The 25,452-nt window shown below is 38.4% G+C and overlaps 1 protein-coding gene across 2 annotated transcripts in view; it reads left to right on the plus strand.

Moving 5' to 3' along the window:
- foxj3 (forkhead box J3) overlaps positions 1–9,357 on the plus strand; it is a 100,446-nt gene extending 91,089 nt beyond the window's left edge. Inside the window, exons 9-12 of one of the 2 annotated variants that reach the window (XM_028447314.1) lie at positions 422–523; positions 2,669–2,860; positions 2,985–3,083; positions 4,544–9,357. In XM_028447314.1, the coding sequence (XP_028303115.1) occupies positions 422–523; positions 2,669–2,860; positions 2,985–3,083; positions 4,544–4,656 (506 nt within the window). In that variant the 3' untranslated portion in view covers positions 4,657–9,357. The remainder of the gene's footprint in view (positions 1–421; positions 524–2,668; positions 2,861–2,984; positions 3,084–4,543) is intronic. The other variant, XM_028447315.1, reaches the window with a different exon arrangement.
- Positions 9,358–25,452: the final 16,095 nt, after the last annotated feature.

Raw genomic sequence — 25,452 nt, forward strand, 5'->3', positions numbered from 1 at the left:
AGCAGCTAAACGTTCAAATCCTCAGTCCTATTGTGTGTGTGTGCGTGTGTTGCTGAGAACAAAGCCAAGCTGAGTGTCGTCTGTAGCAGCTTTTTATTTGCAGACTCCACTGGCTCCTCCTAGTGGCCACACGGCAGTACTGATCAATTCAAATTACTGATCTTTATTTGGGTTCTGCCTTTTTCTTTCATTGCCTTTCAAAAGTGTCTACACAGCTATAAACACATTAAAAACACATCCTCTGCTCCTATTGTTTCCCCCTGCAGTGAATAAAAGCTACAACTGTGCAGTTTTTCATAACATATGTAATTAGGACTAAATCTGAAGCTGTCTCTGGAGTAAACTTGGCTTTAGAGCCTAAATTACCTGACTTTTCTCTCTTACGGACAGTGTGCCGCGTGTGTGTGTGTGTGTGTTGCAGGTTTACTGTCTGACTGGTACCCAAATCTGGATGCACTGAAAGAAAGCTGTCGTATTGCTAGCAGCTATAACTGGGCTGATGTCGACCTTTCACCTTTCCAAGGTGCGCTTTGGACACTACCAATAATGAGATTGTATACGTCTACCTTTTGTCTCGTATAAAGACAATTTCTTTGTTGCCTCGCAGGGTTGGGGTCAATTCCTTTTTTTTTTAAATACATCTTCAATTATCTATGTTTGATTTCAACTCTATTACGATGACCGGCACTTTTTTCCAATTGTAATTAATACTATAATTGCTACTATACACAATCACTTGTTTTAATGCCTTTTATTCCTAACAAATTCCAAAAATTCAGAAATTCCAAGTGAAAGTCTATACTGATACCAGGGTCGGGATCAATTACATTTTTCAATTACAATTACGTCTTCAATTTACCCCTTTCTATTACAATTCAATTACAAGTATGGCGACCAGCATTTTTTTCTTTTTTACGGTAATTAAAATTAAAATTATTATTTTCCCCTGAAAGTCAATTGTAATTACATTTTGAATGACAAAAGTTAAATTATAATTAATCTCAATTACAGAGAATTTAACAAATAAGCCCATAGAACATGTCCTTCCTCTTGTGTTAGCTTTCTGTTAGCATCTCTTTTATGATGTCTTAAATCAGCTTTAAAATACATTTAAAAAAATCCTTATCTATAATCATGTTTGTTTCTCATCTCTTGGTTACATTGTTAGGCCTGCTAATCAATGAAAATAATGGTATTAATATTTTTGGTGTGGGAGTCTGAATCTATTTTTGGTCAGTAAACGCCTAGATTTATATCGTTTTCATTTATTGTAATTTTATTTATTTTTCTTGCCTTGTCTGCACACGCTGTCGAAGGTCAACACTATGTATGTATTGCAATCTAAATAAACACTTTATTGGAGGGAGGATATAAAAAGAGAGGGCAGTGTTACACCTACAGTAGGTGAGGGGGGAGGGAAGTGACAGATAGTGGGGAAAAATTGTTCTGAATTACATTTTAATAAATAACTTTTTATGTGTATGTCATAGAACTGTAACATAGTTGCCAAATAACAATTACAAAGTCAGTTATCTGAACTCAATTATAATTCAATTCCGATTACAACAGCAATGTATGTGTTCAATTATGATTTCAACAGGGTTCCCGCGGTCCTGGAAAAGTTATGGAATTTGAAAAAACGATTTTCCAGTCTTTAAAAGTCATGGAATAATTAAAGAGTTTTGGAATTATAGGCCATTTTTTTTTAATGTTTAAAATATGTTAAACCCCAAAGCGTTATCTGAAAGTGAAAGTGCTGCGTACCTGCAGCATCAATGAGCAGGAATCACAAGATCTCACAAAATGATGCAAATTCACTCTCCAGATAAGTTAGTTTACATTCTGCTGAGAGGAGCCTGGGAGCGTCAGTGGTCAGAATGGTATATCACACTTTTAGAAATGCATGGAAAATGTGCATTCAGTGCAACGTGGCTGGCAAATGTGAAATACCAACAATGGCTGAAGAGAGCAGAGAGCCTTGGCCGTGCTGGATGTAAACTAGTCCACTGCAAACGCCCGCTCATGTTTGTGCTTTAATGGTTTTAAATAGATCTTAGTGGTTCAGAAATATGGTCGAATATTTTGGAATCGTTTTGAAAAATCATTGTGAAAAATATGTGGGAACCCTGTTATAATTATAATTTCACCATTGTTGCAATTAATTATCAATTACGCGATGACAATTAGGATTGACCCCAACCCTGTTGATGAGTGTCCTGTCTGCTCATACACACACAGTGAGAAAGCTAATGCAGTAGCACAGTAAGGTTGATTGAGTGCTGACGTGTTGACACTGTGGAGTTGATTACAGGTTTAATTAAACTGATCTCTTCAATTAAATAACACAGCGTTCAAAGCTTAATTACCAAAACACTGTGCTCAGCAGGTCAGTTTATCCATTTACAGCCTCGGACTGCATCGTAGGATGTTTCTAAATATCACCCAGTGAAGGTTACAGACATAATGAAAACGAAATAATCACGAGTGTGTGCTTCAGCTTGATGTCTAAGTAGTTTCTCATTTACTAAGTTCATATTCTACAGACTGTCAGGTAGTGCAACGTCATGCATTTCATTCATCGCCAAAGCATTGTAGTACAGAAGGTCACACACTCTGTGTTGTTTGTGTGTGTGTGTGTGTCATATAATGCGTGTTTTATGTTCTCAAGGACTAAGAGAGAGTATGAGACAAGCGGAGCTGAATAACTGGTCCCTGGAGCCCACCCAGATCGCCGACCTGTGCTCATCAATCAACCAGTTCTTTGCCCGTACTGGAGTGATCCAGCCACAGGGGGCAGTGCAGTCTCCTGTTTGCCATGGTTCCATGCACAGCAACAAACCCAGCCAGCACCTCAACACAGGTTACACCAAAGCACCTTCACCTCAAACTCATCTGCTAGATTTCTGTTGTCATTGATTTAACGCAGTGAGCACTCACTCAACAATAGGTTTTAATGAGGTTCCTTTTTTTTTTTGTCTCACCAGGAAATCTGTACATGGACTCCAGACAGAGCATGTCCATGATGGGTCCTCCAGGATATCCACACATGCCCCCCATGAGCAGTGCAGGACCCACAATGACAGGTGATAAGTCTGAACCACATCACCGGAACCACCATGACAACATACTGCTATTTTCAGCAGTGAACGCACCACAAACAAAACCATTTTATGCGGAAAATTTAAAAATGTATAACTCTCTGAAGGCTAAATTTAGTGAAGTAAAACTAAAGTTGGGTTTGGTTTAGTTTTGTTGTTTTTTTTTTTTTTATCTCTGTTCCAGCCCTACTTTAAAGCTAGATATTATTTGTTGAATTGGTGAAGGTGATGATGGTAAATGGTAAATGGACTTGATTTTATATAGCGCTTTATCACCACACTGAAGCAGTCTCAAAGCACTTTACACATCAGCTCATTCACCCAATCACTCTCACATTCACACACCAGTGGGACAGGACTGCCATGCAAGGCGCTAGTCGACCACTGGGAGCAACTTAGGGTTCAGTGTCTTGCCCAAGGACACTTCGACACATAGTCAGGTACTGGGATCGAACCCCCAACCTCTCGATCAGAAGACGACCCACTACCACCTGAGCCACGATGATGAATGTAGTTAGAATATTACACATGCTTGGTGTGTGTATATATATGTATATATATATATATATATATATATATATATATATATATGTCCTCCAATAATAAATATTCATACACTGTAGAGACAAGAAATAATGTTTTATTGAAAAGACTGATTCCAAGATGCACTTTTCAAATTTGCAAATGCAGTAATATTGGAACACACGCATTCTAAATTTGCACCAGTCCATCGCACGTGTACCTGCCTGTCTAACTTGCACTAAACTTACCTAATTAAAGTAGTCAGGTGTAGTGGCAGATGTGGCGTGAGTATAGCTACAGTGGTCAGATACCGAAACATGATACCGTTAGATTTTACGTGAATCAATTCTCTGTCCGTTGGTACCTTTAAAGTTTGTTTTTTTTGTGTGATCGTTCATATTACATATTAAATGTGTGCTGCTACATCTTTACAGAGGACTGTTTAGTTGCGGAGTCGGAGTCAACAGTGGTGGGATAGGGACGTCTTCACATGGTGATGACGTAGGAGTTGGATAGAAAGCGACTCAGCGTCCAGACCACATATGAAAACGACCTGAGTCAGATTTAAAAATGGTACTGTTCAGACTGTCTTTAAAATATCGTATACAGGTCGTATCTGGGCAAAAAGATTGGATTTGGGTCACGTTTATCTGCAATATGAAAGTAGCCTTAGACAGACAATACGTCTCCTAGACTGTCTGCGTTAATTGGAATACTTTAATGTCTTTTATTCCATTCAATGTCTGGTTTTATTGCTACAATCTTCTGCATCATTCAATGTCATTCAATCTGTCTTGCACCAGTAATCATAAAAAGTTGGATTTTTTCTGAAAATACATCTTTCTGCGCAGTGGGAAAGTCTGTAAAATAGGTAGGCTAATGTTCTTGTCATGTTCCAACAACCAACGTACTTGTCTCTACAGGACACCATGCACAAATGAGCCAACAGCACATGATACCCACCAGAAACTTCCAGATGCATCGCATGCCAGCTGATGACATCCAGGATGACTTTGACTGGGACTCCATTGTCTAGCGTCCTAGACAACCTCTCTCCTTTTCTTCCTTTTATTCTGCAAATCAATAGGATTGAGGAGAGGAAGATGATGATGCTGGTGTAAACAGCCACAGGTGGAGGAGCCCTGCGGGTGGGATGCAGACGAACACTGACCCTCCAACCTTTGGGACTAAGTCCAACTTCAGAGTCCTGGCAGGTTTAAGCAAACTAAACATCACCAGGTCATGTTCCTTTGAAGACAATCCTTTCAGCCCTCCGTGGTTCACTGCAGCGATCACCCACAGACTCATGATGAACACCTCCCGCTCCTCGGGTCGGCCTTCTACCCGCCCCCCGACCAGGAACCTTTCAAAGACCCCACCCATCTCTGACCCTTTTGCTCCGTGACTGTCTTTGTGAGTTGTTGTTTTGTTTTTGGAAGCACAGGCCGTCTCTGTGAGTACGTTGATGGTGCTCACTGGTCACTCTGGGAGGTAGCTGGCCCTTGATGGTAAATGTAAGGTTTACAAAAAGAAAAACGATTCATTAAACAGGGTGATGTCAAAACATTTATTTCTAATAATGTGATCAGGCTCTAAACAAAGTGGGACAGCTTTCATTTTCACTTCCTTCTACTAAACACTTCAAGATGAATGAGTGGAGGCAGCATTATGGTCAGGATTATTATTATCAGCTGTTTGACCTAAAGTAACCCAGAGTGTTGTTTCTATTGTTAGCTCATGTTTACAGAGACTCACTCAACATATTCCCATCATTAGCCTGCTCATCATTAAACGAGGTGTCATCACTCAAAGTGAAGTAATCTGTAGCCAAGTCTGTCTAAAACCAGCATGGTTGACTCTAAAGTCAGGTAGCATGCTTTACACCAATGGTTCTCAAACTGGGGGGACAGGGACCGCTGGAATCCATCAAGAAATAGGTCGGAGCCCGAAAAATAGTTTTAAGAATGAGGAAATGTGCAACTAGAACTTTCACAGCGAATTAAACGTTTGGATAAATGGTTTCCTTCTACATACAGTAGATGATGGGCTTTAAAAAGTCCAACTTTGTTGTTTGTCTTACACATTGTGTAAGTTTTTCAAAAATAGTTTAACATTAACACTGTTGCTTTTATACTATTTTCAAATTCATCACCTAAAGTAAAGTGAAGCCTTATTAGGTTGGAGGAAAGGACTGTAAATGTGTTACTTTTTGAGGGTCTTTGGCCTCAAATGGTTCCTACCTTATACAATAGGGTAGTAATGAGGTAAAAATGTGCACTATTAGTGTCAAATTAGCTTCATCCTACCATTACTAACAAATTAATAATTAAAAGGATTATTCTACGCTCTGCTTTGGTAGAGGACTGTTTTTGATTGGATGGAGCGGTCCGGGCCAATCCAATCAGACATCAGCTGTGTAAATCCCACCCCTGGCCAGGGCGTTTTGAAAGTACTGCGTACTGTGGTCCTGTTAAACCAGGACAAATGAATGATGTTCCACTGGTTTGAACACAAAACGCTCTGAGGAAATGTCTTTGTTTTGCTTTGGAAACCTACTTTGTTAAACTCTTTTCACTTTGTTCTTTAGTTCATTTCAATGTTGACGCTTTAAACACCTTTCTGTGCATAAGGATTCTAAATTATTTCACTAAATATGTGTTGATGAAAAGCCATTAATTGACTTTGCCCCAGCTATCACGCTGCCACAGTTGATTTCAGAGTTTCTGTGAGTTTCCAATAAGTGTAAATTATATTAAATCGTGTGTCAAACTTGTGTGCCCTTTTAGAGCATTCATTTTGGCCCGCAGGAAAAGGTATTGACAGAGAAAACTTCATTATTGTGTAAATTAATCACCACTTCAGTGTTTCATATGTCAGCCCCTCCAAATACAATGAAACGCCACGATATTTGCAAGGTTTCACTTTTTCTGTGCTTATATTACATGATCGCTGTCATTTTCAATTGCAAATTGTTGAAAGAACTGAATTTTTCAAAATGCTGCATTTTTTCTCTAGTTTTTCCACAAAATGTATGACTTATTGCTTGGATATTGTTGGTGCCTTGCGTTCCTGTATTTATCATTCATACATGGAAGTGCAAACTAGGGCACAATAATGTTGCAATTGCTCATTTTCCCCGTCAATAATCTGCGGCCCACCCCTGCTTTAAACAATTACACTTTGGATTAACTGGATTCCTTCTTAGTGACTCTTGAGTTTCACAAACTTGACCATAAACAATGTCCAGCCTATACAGTAGATCTGTTGTCCCGTTCATGTTGTCTTTGTTTAATGATCAACAGCGCCTCAAACTTAACATATTTCTTTTAAAATTGGTCAAACATCCAATAACGTACTTGAAACCGTTGTGCTTTGTAGTCCTGATAACATCAAAGTGAACAATGAAAGCTGCCCACAGTTTAGTTTTGAGCGTTAGGGTGTAAGCTACGTTTGCTACTATACAATCAAAATGGGAAAAAAAAAAAAAATGTGACTGTCAGTTCTTTACCTAGCGTGTGTGCGTGTGTGTGATTTACGGTTGGGACTGATTGTTGAAACCATCTCTTCCCTAACAACAAGCACAGAAGCAGAAGCACAATAAGTGCTGGAGAAGTTTCCCAAACACACATCGGCTTTCGACGCAGCGTTTAATTATGTAAACAAGCAAAGCCCTCAACACACGGTAGTTTCAATGTTGAGAGGAAAAAAAATGCACTCCCAAACTTGATTCGTTTATTCATTAAAGATAAGTGATATTTATTTTGACAGCAAGAACATCATCAAGGCAGGTACAGTAACTAGTGGCTGTGTTTATATTGTGATGATGGATCGACAGGAATTCTTCAGCTACATCTGGCAACGCTGGTTCAGATAAAAGCTGTCACTGGTGCCAGTCAATTCATGACTGGAAACTGTAAATGTCTTTATGATGAACCTCTACTTGTATTGTTCATGTTTCAATTCACATAAAGTTCAAAGTGGGATTCATGGAGCTGGGAAAGGTTGGGAAACGTGCAGTTATTAAATATGTAAACGAATGCAGACATTTAAACAAAACATACAGCTTCAGAATGTTGAATTTTTATTGGAACACAGGCTTAACCACAGATAAATAAAACTTTCTATCAGCTCTGAGTTTAGTTTTAAGAACAAAACTATTTTAAAAGTGTTGTCACATTTCTACTGTCAGGTTTTTTTGGTTCAAATTTGTCAGTTTAACTTGTTTGGTCCAAGTCTAAACAAAAATTAATATTTAAAAATAAGGTTTATTTGTACCTGTTTATACCTGATAGTTATTGAATTTATATTTTTCACCTTTTGTCCAAACTAATGCTCATACATCTGAAATGACTGCTTTACCCGCGCTGTGTTGACTGCCTTCATAAGATTGATCGAATAACTGCATAAATACTTTCAAAGCATTGCCCATTAAAAACGTTTTTTCTTTTTTTTTTAATTACTAAATTTCAAACTACTAGCATCAATTCCTCCATTATTCACAACCTGTCCTCATGTTTTGGTACTTTTGTAGTTCAAAAACAGAATCTATTTTAGCTTTCAAATCCCATGAATGGAAAAGTACATTTTAGTCAATGTGTCCTTTAAAGTAAGGCAGCAAAACAATGAAGCATCTCCTTTTTCATGACAGCTCCATAAATCTTCTCTGTTAACTTAGCGCTGAATTGAAATGTATTCTCAAGCAAAGAATTTCAAGCACTTCCTTTGATGATGGTTTTATTTTGTATTTGGATGACAATCATAGCTCTGTTCTGTTGGTTCTGCCTGATTGTTTTGTAGGAGTTGTGGACTTTATGGACTCAACTGCCAGGATCTCATGATTTCAGCTCACATTTTTAAAGAAGCGATGGTAACGTAGACCAAAGGAGTTCAAATAACGGCAGAAAGGATTGACGTACGCTCGTGTTGACTCTTTAAAGCACGTTGGATGTGTGAAGGTGAAGTGTTTAACCTCTTCCAGGTGAAGAATGAACACAAAAAGCTACTTTCTGAGCACACACAAAAACACAGAAAACACAATGAGTAAATGCATGTTGCTAAAAGGGAAAAAGTGATGACAATGACCTGTTCAGTTTATTGTGTGTGTTTGAGAGACTGTTTGTTTTTTTCTTGTCTTTTATTTCTGACGCCCGTTTCAAGTTTCACAGCTAGACATTTACCTGCCAGAGAGATTATATTATAACGACACGAGGAGATGTGAAAAAAAAAAAAGCCTTGTTACAAAATGGGAGAGAACTGCCGACATGCTGATTAAGGCCTGTTTTATCCAGTGCTGGTGTGTTGTTGTGCTTTGTACATACGTGTCTTTTCAATCATCCCTCGTTTCCTCTCGGGGTTTGGGGTATCAAGGCCAAGGGCGGATCCTCCTCCTGAACCAGAGAGGGGGAGAAGAATAGAGTATTTTGTTATCGCCCAATCAGAGGGTGGACAGTATGTATATATCTATATTGTATATATGTGATGAAAATGCGTTGGCTTTTCGTGTGACACTACCTTTTACTTGTACTATTGTTCTACATTCAGTGTTTCAGTGTTGATAATATATATTTGGTTTGTGTTTTACGTTCCTGTTTTTTTTTTTCTGATTTTGTCTTCTCGTCGTTTCTTTTCTCCTGTTTGTCTTTTTTTTTGTTTGTTTGTTTGTTTTTGCACGGTTTATTACTTTTTTTGTCCAATGAGGTGACACAGCTACTCTTTGTATTCGTTCAGTGCTGTAAAAAATAATTCAAGTGTTATTAGAGTTGTCGAATCCACCCCCTTCCCCCCTCCCGTCCCCAAATATGCATGAATGGCACTTAAAGAAATAAATATGGTAACTTCACTGTGGAAAAATGTGCGCCTTAAGCTTGTTTTCACAAACATCCGTCATCAATGCACAGCTTTATTTGTAGCCTGAGAATTAACCGTCAATTTTTTGTGATTCATGTTTTTTTGGAGGGGTTAGCAGTTTGGTTCAGATTGGGGCAAATCTTCAAAATGTCTAAAAAAAAAAAAAAAAAGAAAGGGAAATGTAGTTTAAAAAAAAAAAAAATCTAAAAATATTTTTAAACAATGAAAATGATTCAAATGTCGTCTAACAGGCAACATCCAGTGAATACACACAAAACACAACAGACATTATCTTCTCTGTAATGTCAGTTTTTGTTCATCTCAAGCTATGATTAAAAGCAAGAAAATTGTTTAAATTGCTAAATTGATTTAATAGGATTATGATTCTTCTTGTGAAGTTGAAATACAAAACAACCAAATAGGGCAACATTAGAAAGGAACATAAACTACGGATTGGAAAGTTGCGTAAACACTTGAGAAAAGCAACTTGGGATATTTTCACATCTACAAAAATCAAACGTGTCGTTTCATGAGTGTATAAAAAGAAGGCACAATATTTATTGTCCAATAATGTTTGCACTAATCAAAACATTGGTAATGAGAATGATGTATAACAAAGGCTTGAATATTCTTTAATGTACAGTATACATTAGACACAGTACAGTAATATGGTTATTTAACTCATGAGCTGAAATGTGCCTTTTTTGCTAAATATTTTCAGGTCGTCCCGTAACTCTACGTCTACTAATGGCTGAGCTTGAAAACACAAACTGGTGTCCAGAGTGAACAGTTACTTTGTCATTCAGGAGTGTTGCATTTTTGGTAAAACTAAGTAAAATAAAATCCCTGAAGCTTTTAACACCTGAAAGAAGACAATGTAGTAAATAAAGGTGCAACGATATCTCGCGCAACAAGATGTTGTGATATTAAAACATTACCGGATGTATAGTCGAGGGTATGAGTGGTATCGCAAGGTTTTATTTTTGTCTTTTTTCCTTTACAAAAAAACTATCGTTAACCTAGTGTATTGTCACACCCCAGAAGCAAACTGTATGAACTTTAATGCTGCTTTTCCACCAAACAGGAACCCTTAATCATTGTTTTTAATCATATCAGAGTATTTGTAGGTGAAAAAACCATAACGTAGGCAGAGATCCATATGGTGTCAAACTCCAGAGATGAGAACGAACTACTGTTTTATACTAAGGTGATTATATTTCATTAGGTTTGTCTCATCTTCCCCCCACACTCAATGACACCAGTACATGCATGTGCTGTGACACTTCACCACATGCCCTGCTGATATTACACATGTGCTGCAGCTCTGTGGTATATTCACTTACATTCACAGACTGCAGCACTCGTGTCAGGGAAGAAAAGAAGCTGGACATAATGTTCATGAGTCCCTGTTGGTGTCTCCTTGCATTGATCCTCAGGGCTCACCTGTTCTCATCAGCACCGATACGTAAGTCACCAACCTCTTCCAACCGTCACATGTGATCAAACTCACAGCGTGGTATTAATGGGTAAAACTGTGGTGAAGTTTTGCTGTGTATCTAAGATTTTACCAGATTAGCTGTTGTGTGTTTTACAGAGTGTGTAATAGGCCTAGCAAATTGTTAAAGGAATATGTTGAGATTTCATTTATTTCATTTTTTAATCTCCCGACATGTTTTGACTGTCAACTGCCAGTCTTCGTCAGAAAAGATTGGCAGTGCTCGCTGGAACTATTACATGGAAGTCAAGTGAAACTTCAAAGGAACCATCAAAGGTGATCAGCAGAACTCCTCTGACAAAGACAGGCAGTTGACAGTCGAAACATGTCGGGAGATTAAACACAAATTCCTGAAAAACCTTGTCTGAATAAACGAAAGCTCAGTTTAACATGCTGTTCAAAAAGAGGACAAAATGAATCTTGCTGGAACTATTACTGTGTCCTATAGGCATAAGTGTCAAGGTATACAGCAGGAATAAAGGGTTGGTAAAGGTTTTTTTACAGGATAAAAATGTTAAATTATTTTTCTCTGTCTCTTTTATTAAGTTGACAGTAAAATTGTAGCTTCTATAAGGACAAATTGTTGATGTTTTTCTCTAATGCAGCTGCTGATGTTGGCCAGTCCACTGTCCCTGCTGTAGAAGCAGATTCTCTAATAGAGAAACACAATCCAGATGATGCTAGAGAAGCAAGCACATCTTCTGAGGAACCAGCTGAAATAGTTAATAATCCAGATCCTGCCACTGATCTGGTTTCTGATGGAATAGTTGGGACGAGCTCACGTGAAGATGCTGCCCTAAAGGAATGGCCTCATGATGAAACTATAGATGAAGACGCACCAACGGTTCTCCCAGAGCTTGATGATCTTCATGATCCCCTTTCAGAAGGTTCAATTGGAATTATTGAGGTTTCAGAGAATGGAGATGACGTTGGTGTTGAAGAGAGCCAGGATGAAATCCAAGTTCTAGAAGAACCAGCTGCTGATGTTCTTGCGGTGGCTGCCGAAGGCCATGTTTTAAAGAGAAAAACCGGAACAGAAATGTTCACAGAGGTAGAAATGACATCTCCGGAAAATCCAGCTCAACAGATTTCACTACCAGATAATCCTCCAGGTGTTTCAGAAGACAAACTCTCAGAGGATTCTGCAGATCTTCCAGAACAGTTGTCTTCTGAGATTAAACCCAAAGTTGAACCCAATGACTCGACCAAACCTGCTGGTGCCACAAATGAAGAGACATCAACTATTGTCATCTCTGCAGGACTTGAGGAAGCAGAAAAATCTTCACCAGAAAGCTCACAGAAATCTAACACTGAGAAGAAACCTTTACCTAAACAAACAGAAGATAATGAAGTGTTTGTCCCTGTTGTAGAAGACGATAAAGAGGACAGTTCCTCTAAAGAAGTCAACGGAAATGAATTACTTGTTCTTCCAGAAGAGCTCATTGTCAGTGAAGAAGGTCAGATCAAATTTACTGCGAAGGGAACAACACAGCTTTATTTGGATGAAGATCTGATTCATATTGTTCCTTTGATTTCAGCTGAAGATGACCCAGAACCTCAAGCTGTAGATCTTAAGATTGTTTCTTCAGAGGCATCAGAAGAAGAAATGGAACCTTTAGATGCAGATATTTCAGTGCTACCTATTTTCAATCCTAGTGAAGAGAAGGGTCCTGGTAACGATTATGATACTCCTCTTCAGATGACTGAGGAGGACAAACCTATTGACCCTCATGCTGAAAATAAAAAGACAGGGGAAGAAGAACACATACTTACGGAGTCAACTATTGATCTGATTGCTATTGATGAACTAGATCCAGATGAACAAGCCCCCAAAGATGCTGATAAGATTTCTCTTAAAGAAACTGCTAATGAGTCGACAACATCAAAGGAACATGCAACTGCTGCTGTTATAGCAGGACTGGCTGATGAAGAACTGGCTCCTGGAGAACCTAATGTTGTTATTGAAGGGCTTACAGATGAAGAGTCAGCTCCTGAAAAACCTGGTTCTGTTGCAAATGAAGGGCTCACTGATGAAGAGTCGGCTCCTGAAGGAGTTGGTGCTGTTATTGAAGGGTTTACTGATGAAGGACCGGCTCCTGGAGATCCTGGTGCTGTTGTTGTTGAGGAACTTACAAATGAAGAACCTGTTGTTGTCATTGAAGGGTTTACTGATGAAGAACTGGGTCCTGAGGAACCTGGGACTGTTATTATTGAGGAACTTACACATGAAGAACTTGTTGTTGTTACTATGGAACATACTGATGAAAAACCGTCTCCTGGGGAACCTGGTGCTATTGTTATTGAAGAACTTACACATAAAGAACCAGTTATTGTGGTTGAGGAACCGGTTGATGCAGAACTGGCTCCTGGGGAACCTGGTGCTGTTGTTATTGAAGAATTTACAAATGAAGAACCAGTTATTGTTGAGAAACTTACTGATGAAGACCTGGCTCCAGAGGAACCTGGTGCTGTTTTTGAGGAACTTACTATTGAAGAACCGGTTCTTGAGAAACCTGGTGTAATTGTTATTGCAGAACTTTCTGATGAAGAACCAGGTCCTGGGGAACCTGGTACTGTTGTCATTGAAGAACTTTCACATGAAGAACCTGTTGTTATTGCAGAACTTACTGATGAAGAACCGGTTTCAGAGGAACCTGGTACTGTTATTGAAGAACGTACAAATGAAGAACCAGGTGTTGTTGAGGAACTTACTAATGAAGAACTGACTCCTGGTGAACCTGGTGATATTGTTATTGAAGAACTTACACAAAAAGAACCAGTTATTGTGGTTGAGGAACCGGTTGATGCAGAACTGGCTCCTGGGGCACCTGGTGCCGTTGTTATTGAAGAATTTACAAATGAAGAACCAGTTATTGTTGAGAAACTTACTGATGAAGACCTGGATCCAGAGGAACCTGGTGCTGTTTTTGAGGAACTTATTATTGAAGAACCGATTCTTGAGAAACCTGGTGTAATTGTTATTACAGAACTTTCTGATGAAAAACCAGGTCCTGGGGAACCTGGTACTGTTGTCATAGAAGAACTTACACATGAAGAACCTGTTGTTGTTATTGCAGAACTTACTGATGAAGAACCGGTTTCAGAGGAACCTGGTACTGTTATTGAAGAACGTACAAATGAAGAACCAGGTGTTGTTGAGGAACTTACTAATGAAGAACTGACTCCTGGTGAACCTGGTGATATTGGTATTAATGAACTTACACATGATGAACCAGTTATTATTGCTAATGAAGAACCATCTCCAGAGGAACCTGGTGCTGTTGTTATTGAAGAATGGACAAATGAAGAACCAGTTGTTGTTGAGGAACTTACTGATGAAGAACCGGCTCCAGAGGAACCTGGTGCTATTATTATTCCAGAATTTACTGATGAAGAACCGGCTCCAGAAGAACCTGGTGCTGTTGATGAACTGACAAATGAGGACTCTGCTCTTGAAGAACCTACTGTTCTTGTTCTTGATACTCAAAAACCTTTAAACACACCAAATGAAATGGCTTTTGATGTTTTTGAGGAAGCAACAAATGAAGCACCAAAAGAATTGCCTCCTTTCGATCCTGTGGACGAATCAGAGAACGACGTACCAAAAGGCCATAATGCTCAGGATGGATTATTTGAGGAGATTGACAGATCTATAGGAACCATAGCTCTAGAGGAATCTGTTTACAATTTTGCTCCACACATCACTTATAAAGAGATGGTTCCTGTAGCTGTGAAGCAAAAAGCTGCTGCTGCTGCTGCTGCTGCACCAAAGAATGACAACCCTGTTGGTAAGTAGGCTTTATTGATACTAAAAGGCAAAATATTGGTGTCATAGCAGCTTTAGATAGTTATAATAGATACAATAATAATTACAGCTCCAAGCACCGTTGAACGGGCCCTCGCAACCACACGCATGTCGGGACGTGGCCCACGTTGAATTGTGTTGCATGTCGGGGTGCGGCAGAAATTTTAAAGTGTTGAGACATAGCTGACCTTTTTCAAGGATTATATCACAAACTTTCCTGCAATGTTCTGTGCAAATATAATGGCTATGATTTCCTTTTACCAATAGGTGGCACTATGATGATCAATGACGGTTGAGTTAAACCAAAACTAATTTTTTTGGCATACAAATGAAAGCTGCTGTAATTAATTAGCATCTACTTAGCTCTTCAAACTCATAATGACTTCCATAAGCGTGACACATCTTCCAAGTGAACTGGCTGCTAAGAAGAATATTTCTATCTATAACGATTCAACTTTATTGACCAATCCCCTGTTGGCTTTGTCATCGTCGACATGGTGGCCGTGGTAACCATTGAGTATGGTCTGGTGACAACAGGGGGGGCTTTGGGCTTGGAGGTGAGCCCTGGTCACCTCTTCTACGACCCTGAAGTCAGCTGAAACGTGCACCTCAGCCCTGGTGGTGATGGTTGGACATGGATGGGCTATGGGGGAGGGGCAAACACACACACATACACACACGGTGACCATCTCCAAACAAGCAATGACAAGTGCGCGTGTGCGTGTGTGTGTGTGTGCGCCAGGTGAGAGATCACTTCTCTGATCGTACGTTAGCATTCCTCACTTTCATAACCATTCAAAAATGTAGAAAGTAGCCAAATACAGCGCACAGAAAAACAAAAGTAAACAAAATCTGTGTGTTTGTATGAGTACTGAAGGGGGCGTGTTCATGGGTGTGTCAGACAAGCTTGGAGTTTCTTAAAGAGCGTCATGAGCAGTGTGCTACAGAGGGAAATTTCTTTTAAGTTTTTTTTATATTTGCTGCATTTTCCCAAAAAAATTGGGGAGCATAGTTTTTTGAGTATGTTGTAGAATGGTACTATGTGCCTGAAGAGAACATGATACCCCCCCCTCTTTAAGCCCAAACACATTTCAACTGGATGGTGTTGCGAGTTATAAGCTTCTTGTGCGCTACGTCTGGTTGAAGCACTGTTTATATTGGATGATGGCTGACCTGTGATCTACCCATCCTAAAGATCCATTCCCTGTGCTGACGTGCTGTTGTCTTTAATTGAATGTTGTGTTTGTTGGTTTTTGTCGCAATGTTGGTTTTTGTGCAATGTTTGCTGAAGAGTTTTTTTTCATGATCCCAAACTCTGCCCCTCTCTACAAGGGCCTAGTTTGGTTTTGTCCTGTGCTCAGCCACGCCGCTCCAACCCAGAGACAGGAGATTCTTTAAAATGTGTGTTATCACTCAATGGCGGCTGAAACGAAACATCAGATCACTGCTTTTTCTTTTTGTACGCACTCTCTGGATAAATTACATCCCCCCCAAAAAATTGTCAAAACTGTAACTGCTACTAAAGATTGACATTCTTCGGCCCACCACAGACGAGCCATTTAACAATAGAACACAGTTGTTTTTGTTTTGCATGAATCATCAATGCCTTAAGGCTTATGTCAGCACATTTTAGGTGACCATAGTCAACTAGCTAATAACAGCACATCAATGTGTAAAACATGTCATTTCCTGTTGCCAGGAGGTGGCGTTATGACTGAATGGATATTAGTATATGGATGTGATCAGGGCAGGACTCTGATCAAACATGTAAAGTCTGACTCAGATTAGAACATGCTAAGGTTAGATAAACAGCACGTGATGTTTGATGGCAAAACATCAAAGTTCAGAATGTCACCAGGGCAACACTCTAGGACTTTTGTCAAAGATTTTGATATTTTTTAATAACAGTAGCCTGTTGTATATACTGGCCAAATTTGAGGTGTTTTGGAGTTACCCTGTATGTTAAAATAGCTCTTGAAAATGAGCAAAATCATCACAGTTCATTCAAAATGGCGGCTTCCTGTTGCATTTTGGGTAAAGAGTTGATATGGCAATTTTGTTTCTCTTGCCGTGATGCATATGTTTATCAAATTTCGTAGTTTTCCGTAACTTTCCGTAACTAATTGTATTAACTCCACTATATGCCAATTTTCAAGGTAGCACTATTGTGTCAATTTGCCATTGACATGTGCAATTCCCCTAAAATATCAAAGTTTTCCGTTGTCCTAATATACTTGTAAATTTTCATGAGATTTTGAACGTGTTTAAGCCTTCAAAAATGTGTCCTATATAAGAAAAATAATAAAAAACAAAATGCATTACAATAGGGCCCTACTCACCGTTGGTGCTCTAATAATACAAAGAGTAAAGGCAGGATTAAGATGGTGTAACATTTATTATGCAACTTTGCCCTTGAGTAATTTATTAAAAAAAAAAAAAAATCATGAAGTGACTTAAGCATGCTTTGAAGCTTCACAAATGTCACTTATGGAGTGTGTATCATTTACCTTCATGGAGCCATGAGCTGTGTTGCATTAACTCTTCTTCTGGTCCTTTAGTCCCAGTGAGAAGGGGAGCAGTTCTCGGAGTAGTATTCTTCACCCTCGTGTGTTTCATCGTCACTGGGTTTGTTGGCACAACAGTATCCAAAAAACTGAGGTGAAGACATGACGTGAGTTGCCATAAGCTCATAAAACCACTTGATCCAAACTTTTCTTGATCAGGTCTAGCTTTAACTTTTCTATTTTCTTTCTTTTTAAAGAGTAACTAAACCCCTGCTTTCTCCTGACCTGCCGCTAGGAGGGAAATTCAAAACATGCCTTGATTATGGGCGGGGCTCCTGGAGGAATTGGGACACGCCCAGTCTAAACTATAAAATCGCCATTAAACAATCTTTGCTATGTTAACTAACAACACATTACTCATTATACCTCTCTATTCACTCTTCTCTCAATCCAACCTACTCACCACAGATTGTAGAGCCCACAGGTGCTAGTTTTTAATAAGGGCGGGGCTGTAATAGCCGGGTTTCAACCCATAGAGGGCAGTTACTGACATTTTACAACAAAATATGCCAAATTGAAATACTTTGACTAAAATATTTTGGGGATTTGTTACTTTTTAAGTCAGGTTTGAATTGCTTTTTGTCCTTTTGTAACACATTTAAAGATGTTTCCTTAAAGCTGCTATCCCTAGTTTCTGAGAAACGTCTCGATGTTCCGCCCTAATTAGCTCCACTTCCTCCCACTGCCTCTCCCAATCTACCAGAAGCCACGCCTCTACTTTTCTGCACGCGTATCACAGAACATTACAAGGTCACATCAGGTCACATTGATATAGATCTATGGGTCAGGTAGGAGCCAATCGACGATCGTTTCCATTTGTATAGAGGTCTATAGGATGGAGGAGGGACTTATATACATTAATGTATATGAATGACCACCGGCAGTAGACTATAATAAAATACTTTTATTTTGCATTTCCAAAAAATCATACATAAATAGATTTCTCAGAAACTCTGGATATCAGCCTTAATTGTTTGACCATTTCCCTCTTTTGTCATCCTTATGCAACCTAACTACTTAACTGCATGTCCAAAGAATACAATCTTGAATAACACTGTTTTTTGTTCTTGCAGGAAATTATGAAGCAAAAGATCTAAACCAACTTCATGGCTCATTAAAAAAAAAAAAGAAAGTCTCCTCTTCTTGTCTTGCTGTGGATCTGCTGCATTTTTTTCTAATCTGTGTGGTTGGTTTTGATCCCAAAATATGGTGGTGGACCTGTTATTAAATGGTTGTGGCATGATCGGTAATCTTCTGCTTTTATTTTTTGCCAATTTTCTTCTTAGCTTTTTGAAGAGTGCTCTTTTCCACTTTTTAATGACTAGTAAATTAAAGATAAACACGTCTTCTTAATGGTGTCATGAATAAATTCCTTTTGTAATGTTTCCCTGCTGTGATATTCTGAATTATTTTAGGATAAAAGCATTTTTTTTTTTAAATCCAGGTCACAAATCTTGTAATGTGAGAGTTTAAGTATTTCTCTTGATTTGTGTTTGTTAATAAAGTGTGATTCTGGCCCTTAAACAGACCATCTGAGAACTACTGCCCTGTCTGTTTATTGGAGCTCCAAACTGTGGTTGCGGCGCTGCTCGGAGATCAGACTTCATTTCTATAATCAGCTTACATATACATTTTCATCTGTCAGTGGCTCAGTTTCTCTCTCCTCTATATAACCTGAAGGAGACCAACATAAATGAACTCTCTTTTTTTTATTTTTAGAAAAATCCATAACCTTTATAGACTTTAAACACACACACTTCCAATCTTTACTCGCGACCTGGTTCTTATATGCACATAATGTCTTGTGCTTTGGATAATTTTTCATGCAGCACATGCTTTAAGATCCACCGCACATGGCCTATCAATCACACTGTGGCATGCTGCAGCACCAGTCCCTAGTACACCACGCAGACTGCCTCCTGTCAATATTTTTAGGATGGCAAAGAACACGCTGTTCCACATAAAGCTGTGCATTAAAACTGCACCGCACATCCTTGTGATGCCCAACTGTGTGTACGCTCTTACACACTTTGTTGCAGCCGTATTCACAGTGAGGTGTTATTACTTTACCATCTATTGGCCGTGTTTGAAAATCTACTGCAGGAGAACATGCATGAGTCACACTCAGCAGTGGATAAGAACAAGAGTCTTGTTTAAATACAGGCAATCAAGTGTCTGCAAGTAAATCATCTAAGCTGAATACGCACCTCAAATTGTACTCATTGAGGATTTCCTCATTAAATAAATCCCCAAGCTTGATCCTGCGAGTCAATGGTGGCTATAAGGGATTTTATGGAAGAATCCAAAACTGTTCAATGGTCAATAAGTGAGTTAGCACATTAACGTAGAGGTTAGCAGATCTACTTTAGAGGAAGAGAGCCACTGGGTTCCTCTACGGAGTTAAAATCATGCCAAAACCTCACAAAACACGCAACAAATGCATTTTGTTTTGCAATTAGGAAACATACCAATGAAACAAATATAGCATTTTTTCCTCAATTGCAAAAAAGTACAAAAAACAATTTGACGACAACAACGAAAAGTTGTTACATGACTGTTGGAACAAATTTTCCACCTTGCAGATTCCCACACAAAATGCCAGTGAACTTACAAAGAAATGTCCTGTTTTTGTAGTTAAATCGTATTTTTTTGTATTTGAATGATTTTAGTTTTCACTTGAGGATATTTTCTGTAAATAAAGACATGTTTCTTTTGTAAGTTTAAAATATGGTGTATTAGTCTAACAGGTATGTTTCTTATTTGCTAAACAAAATCCATTAGTTGGTGAATGATATTTTGTATTTGCAAAACAACGCTGAGTTGTAAATCGTTGGGTGTGTGTAAAACGTGTAAAATATTTTGTTTGTATGCAAGGTTTTGGCATAAAAGACAGGTTAAAGCAATAAAAGAGAATGAATTAATGAAAAGTTTTCAATTTTGATCTTTTCTAGTTGTATCCAAAGTTGTGGAAGCAATCATCCACTAACCAAACTTGTTTTGTCCTCAGGTAAAGTAATGACCCATTAGTGCACATGGGGGTTAATCCCTAAAAACAGTCCAAAACTGCATTTAAAAATACCAAAGGATCGCTTTGTAAAAATGTTCTGTGACGTCACAATCATTTTTCTATTGACATAAGGGGAATGAAGTCAAAATACTGTGGCTCCATTGTGTCATTGCAATAGTACACCCACATGGACTGCTTTAAAAACCAGTGCCATTACTCCTGAAACTATCACAATCAAATCAAATAACCACTGTCATGTTACGCATAAATTAGTTTTATACACTTTGCTACACATGTGAGCTTTTACAGGGACTTCTCACATAGAGGCTACATTCCATACGTGATCATAGTGACATTTGTGTGATTTGTGGTGGATTTATTCCCGATGGCTGGTGTCAAACAGAGATGGATGGATGTACTGAGTGATAAATATATCAGTGAAATACCATGAAGAAGACATGTGGGATGGTGACTGACGTTAAAGGAGCAGATGAGGTCATAAACACAGGTGAGGACGTGACTGACTCATTATGTGCAGATGATGGAGAAACAGGAAGTGGGAGGAGCCAGCGGTGCCTCAGGTGAGTTGCTGACTGTCCTCGTGCGGCCTTGTGACAGATCAGATCATAACTAACCATTAACAGGAGAAATGAGTTCACCTGTCTCTTCTGCCACAGTCACACACAAGCAGTGAAGCAGCTTTCATTGGTTGTTTCCAGAGGCACAGCGGCCTCTAGTGGCCATTTATTTAACATGTGAGAAACTGTTAAATACGCCTGAAAGCAAACTGTTTTTGTTGTACTACTATTGGACTTCCTTTGTATTCTGAAAACCTTGTTTTCATCAGTTATTTTCTATCTATAAGTTTAAAAAACGTAGATGTTAATTACACTTGTCTTGTATTAATAATAGTTGTTTGTTTGCAGGATTACATTAAAAGTACGCAACAGAATTTGTAAAAAATATTTAAACTAAAGGTAGACCTTGCACCATGGAAGATTCTTTTTTCCATCCATCCATTTTCATACCCACTTATTCCCGTTTAACAGGGTCGCGGGGGTCTGCCGGTGCCAATCTCCGGCTCTCATAGGGCGCTGGGCGGGGGTACACCCTGGACAGGGCGCCAGTCCATCACAGGGCAACAATCATTCACTCCTATGGGCAATTTAGAGACTCCAATCAACCTTAGTCATGTTTTTGGATTGTGGGAGGAAGCCGGAGTACCCGGAGGAAACCCACGCAGCACGGGGAGAACATGCAAACTCCACACAAGTCCACCCCAGGGCTTGAACCCAGGACCTTCTTGCCGTGGGGCGGACGTGCTAACCACTAAGCCACCGTGCGATTCTATTAAAATTGAATAATATTTTGGTTCACGATTGACCAATTTTTGTGAAATTTGACTTGTGTGTGTGTGGTGCCAATTCAAATTCAATACTTTGACAGCTCTTTAAAAGAAGCTGACCCTAAGTCTGTTTCTCCTCCTCCTGTCGTCCCTGCTGGAGGGCAACAGGTCAATGAGATGAAAACGGGGTGACTTTATAATGTCTTTGGACTGTATCAATATTAATGGGGACATACATTTCTTACAAGCCTTTTAAAGTGTGATCATTGATCCTGGTAACTGCCAATATCTTGAGATAAAAAAGGAGATTTGGCACTTAGTGACGGTTTGGACATTCCAGTCAACACACAAATGTTTGTGAACGGTCTTAGAAACCCTGAGAAGCTGGAGAACATTGCAAACTTCACTCACATAGGTCCAAAATCCATACAAGTAATCAAACACAGTCATGTTACCAGGAACGATTCATCAGATGAAGAGAATCGTTCGTGGTAACATGACTGTGAAGTTGATCTGCTGTTGTAAACATAAACACTATAGAAGGCTGGAGCCCAGTTTCACAGATTTTTCTAACCTGAGCCTGAACTGTTAATCCTCATCAACTCATCGGTGCAATCAGGTGTAGCGTTAGACCGATACATCGGCCGGCCGATATTATTAGCCTATTTTTGCGTTTCTTATTAGCATCGGCATCGGCCGATGCGGGCTGCTGCGTTTGCCGATACGCATTATTTACAGAGAGCAGAAATGTTTTTTACTTGTTCTTGTTCTACATCACCTGTTTTTAATATTTGTTAAATATGTTTTACTTGTTGTCGTTCTACCTCACCTTTGTTAATTTCAATAAATGATCCTTTTTGAAAATTGAGACTCTTACCATTTGTTATCATCATTGTGTAATTTTTATGATCTAAATTGAGGGGAAAAAAAATCCATATCGGTCTATCCCTGTGTTCCTCTTATAGACATCTTATACTGGTACTTGCAGAACTGCAGCCCTCGAGGACTGAGAATAGTGCAGAAACTAGACTAAACCCACTCATGATGAGAACTTCCGAATTCTGCACAGACACAGCCAGAAGTGGTTGAACGAACACACATTACTGTGTGAAGCAGCAACAGCAACAACTGATGGGATTCTTATCTGTATATTAAAGTACTTGTTTCATTTTATGATAACAGGATGCATGTTTCTACAAGGCGACAGCTTTGACTGATCTCTGTATTTGATCAAACACGTCATTATGAGTAACACTATCATTTTAAAGCTTTGTATTTCAGCAAAAATTGATCTGCTAATTGAACTCTGATATTAATGCACACACGCACTGACAACCTGAACTACTTCATGTGTTAATGTCATTGGACACAGAGGAGGTGTGTCAATCTGTTTGATCCTTGTATATTTTCCCTTCAATTTGGGCAACTCAGTGATAGTGAAAACCTTTTATATTTTGTTTTACATTTGAACTATTTTCTCTCGTAATGTCTTTGCTCTGCTTTCCTTTACAGCAGATATTGGTGGGTTGGTGATGCCTTGTCCACCCATTCTTTTTTGTTTCAGAGATGAAAGGTTTGGCTCCAACGTGGTGGGAAAAACAGTTTCTTAAACAATTACAATGATTAAATACATTAAAAGGTGTGCCATTTAATGGTTGCTCCAAGTATCTGTTATCACATTGATCAAGATTTGCCCAAAGTGGTGGTGCACTGAGTGCCCTCGACTTTGACCTTTAATGCAGTTGTATTATTCATTGTACAAAGATCATAAGTTCCTTTTAATCACTTGTTTTGAGGCACTATGAAAATATTATCTCATAGATTCATAGTTGGAAATTTAACACAATTATTAGGAGGAAATTAGATGTAGGTAGGCAGATGTAGTCAAAGTACAAAGTGAAGTGTATCAAAGTATCTAACGTCTCGATATTATAAGGTTTGTACTCTTTTCAGCAAAGCAAAGAGCTTAGAGGCCTACATTTTTGAGAAGTGTATCATTGGTATATATTTAAACTTGAGGGTCAAACAACAAGCTCCCTGTTTCACTGATTGATAGGTTGTCTTTTTCTCCAACTATTTCTAGAGCATGGTGATTCCAAGGAAAACCTGTGCTAACTGCCAAAATGAGGCATACATTTAAAAAATTCTCAAATGACGAGGGATAGGGATTCTTCAATTTCTGGAATTGACCCAGAATCAGTATATTGCTCGGGATCCCCTTCAAACTTTAATGGAATCTTCCATGGCTTAATGCATATCTTTGGTAAACATTTTGTCAAAATCCAACATGTACTTTTAACATAATCCTGTTTACAGACAAACAAATAAACATCATGGAAAATATTACCTCTGCAAAGGAGGTAATAAATGAAAAAATGGTAAATAACTGTGCTACTCCTACTAGGACTACAACTAATTATTAGTATTATAATAAAGGGATGGATACTATACGCAATGGTGTCTACAATGTTCACAAAGTTGTATGTGAATGAGGTTATTGCATCAGGAATAGTCCTGGGCAAAGAATTTTGATTCAAAATGCATCAAAATTTCTATTTTGGCATTATAGAAAATCACCTATATTGATATTTATATATATATTTTTTACAGCTTATTTTGTATTAAAATGCTTGTTTTAGGAGTTGCTGCTTTTGCTGCTTCTCAGAATGGCATGAAAAGCCCAGTTCGATGGATTTACTAAGTGTGTCATAACCCAGACTTTTACCTAAACACGCCCCACTACAGAACTCACTCACACATACTGTCCCTTATAGGAGAAAAAGCCAAAAGTGTGCCTGTGTGGCATTTTGCATTAGCAAATTAAAACCACAATTGTATTTCTGATAAGACTTTATTGAGTTAAACATATAAAGATGTATATCATATATTGCCATTTTTCGGAAAAATATTGATACATGAATTTTAGTCCATATCGCCCAGCCCTAATCAGGAAGTAAGATGTGCCTGAGAGGAATAAGTACAGTATATTTCTGAATAACTAAGTTTACTTCTACTTAAGTATGTTTTAAAAGAAGTAAAGTAATTGTTTATATTTCTACACCCAACTGTTACTGAGTGTCTTTTATTTCTTTTCTTTTTTTTTTTAGATTGACCAACAGACATTGTGAAACTACAAAAAAATAAATAAAAATGAAATGACCAGACAACAATCAAATGCATCACATCACATCATAACCCACCAACCACATTAAACGTAATGCACAGCTGCACCAAAACAGTATTGAATGCTGGTTATTTTCATAAATGTATCTATACTTAAGAGCCTGAGAATGTTTTTTTTTATTATTATTCAATTAATTGGTGTTATTTTATTAAAAAAAAAAAAAATTGTACATTTTCACAAACATTTTATTTTATACAGATACATTTGTGGAAAATAAATGAAGTTCCAATTGTGCAAGATTTGGTCTCTTCCTTTTTTAAGTTTATACATGAGATGTTTACTGTATACAAGGGAACTGTGGCAAGATTTATTACCAAAAATAAACAAGTAAATCTTACTATAAGTACTATTTAATTGAGCTACTTTTTACTTGTTCTTGAGTATTTGATGTATAACTTACTTATACTTGAGTCCAATTTCAATCAAGTAACAGTACTTCTAGTTAAATAGGATATATCAGTACTTTACACCTCTGGTAGAGAAAATTGGAAGAAGATGATCTGCTGTGAAAAGAGAGAAAAAGACAGCCATAGTCATGTGTATGTGTGTAGTTAGTTAGCTAGTGTGTCCTGTTCTTGGGAGACA

This window comes from Gouania willdenowi, chromosome 5 (assembly GCF_900634775.1).
Source record: "Gouania willdenowi chromosome 5, fGouWil2.1, whole genome shotgun sequence".
In the NCBI taxonomy this organism is placed as follows: domain Eukaryota; kingdom Metazoa; phylum Chordata; class Actinopteri; order Blenniiformes; family Gobiesocidae; genus Gouania; species Gouania willdenowi.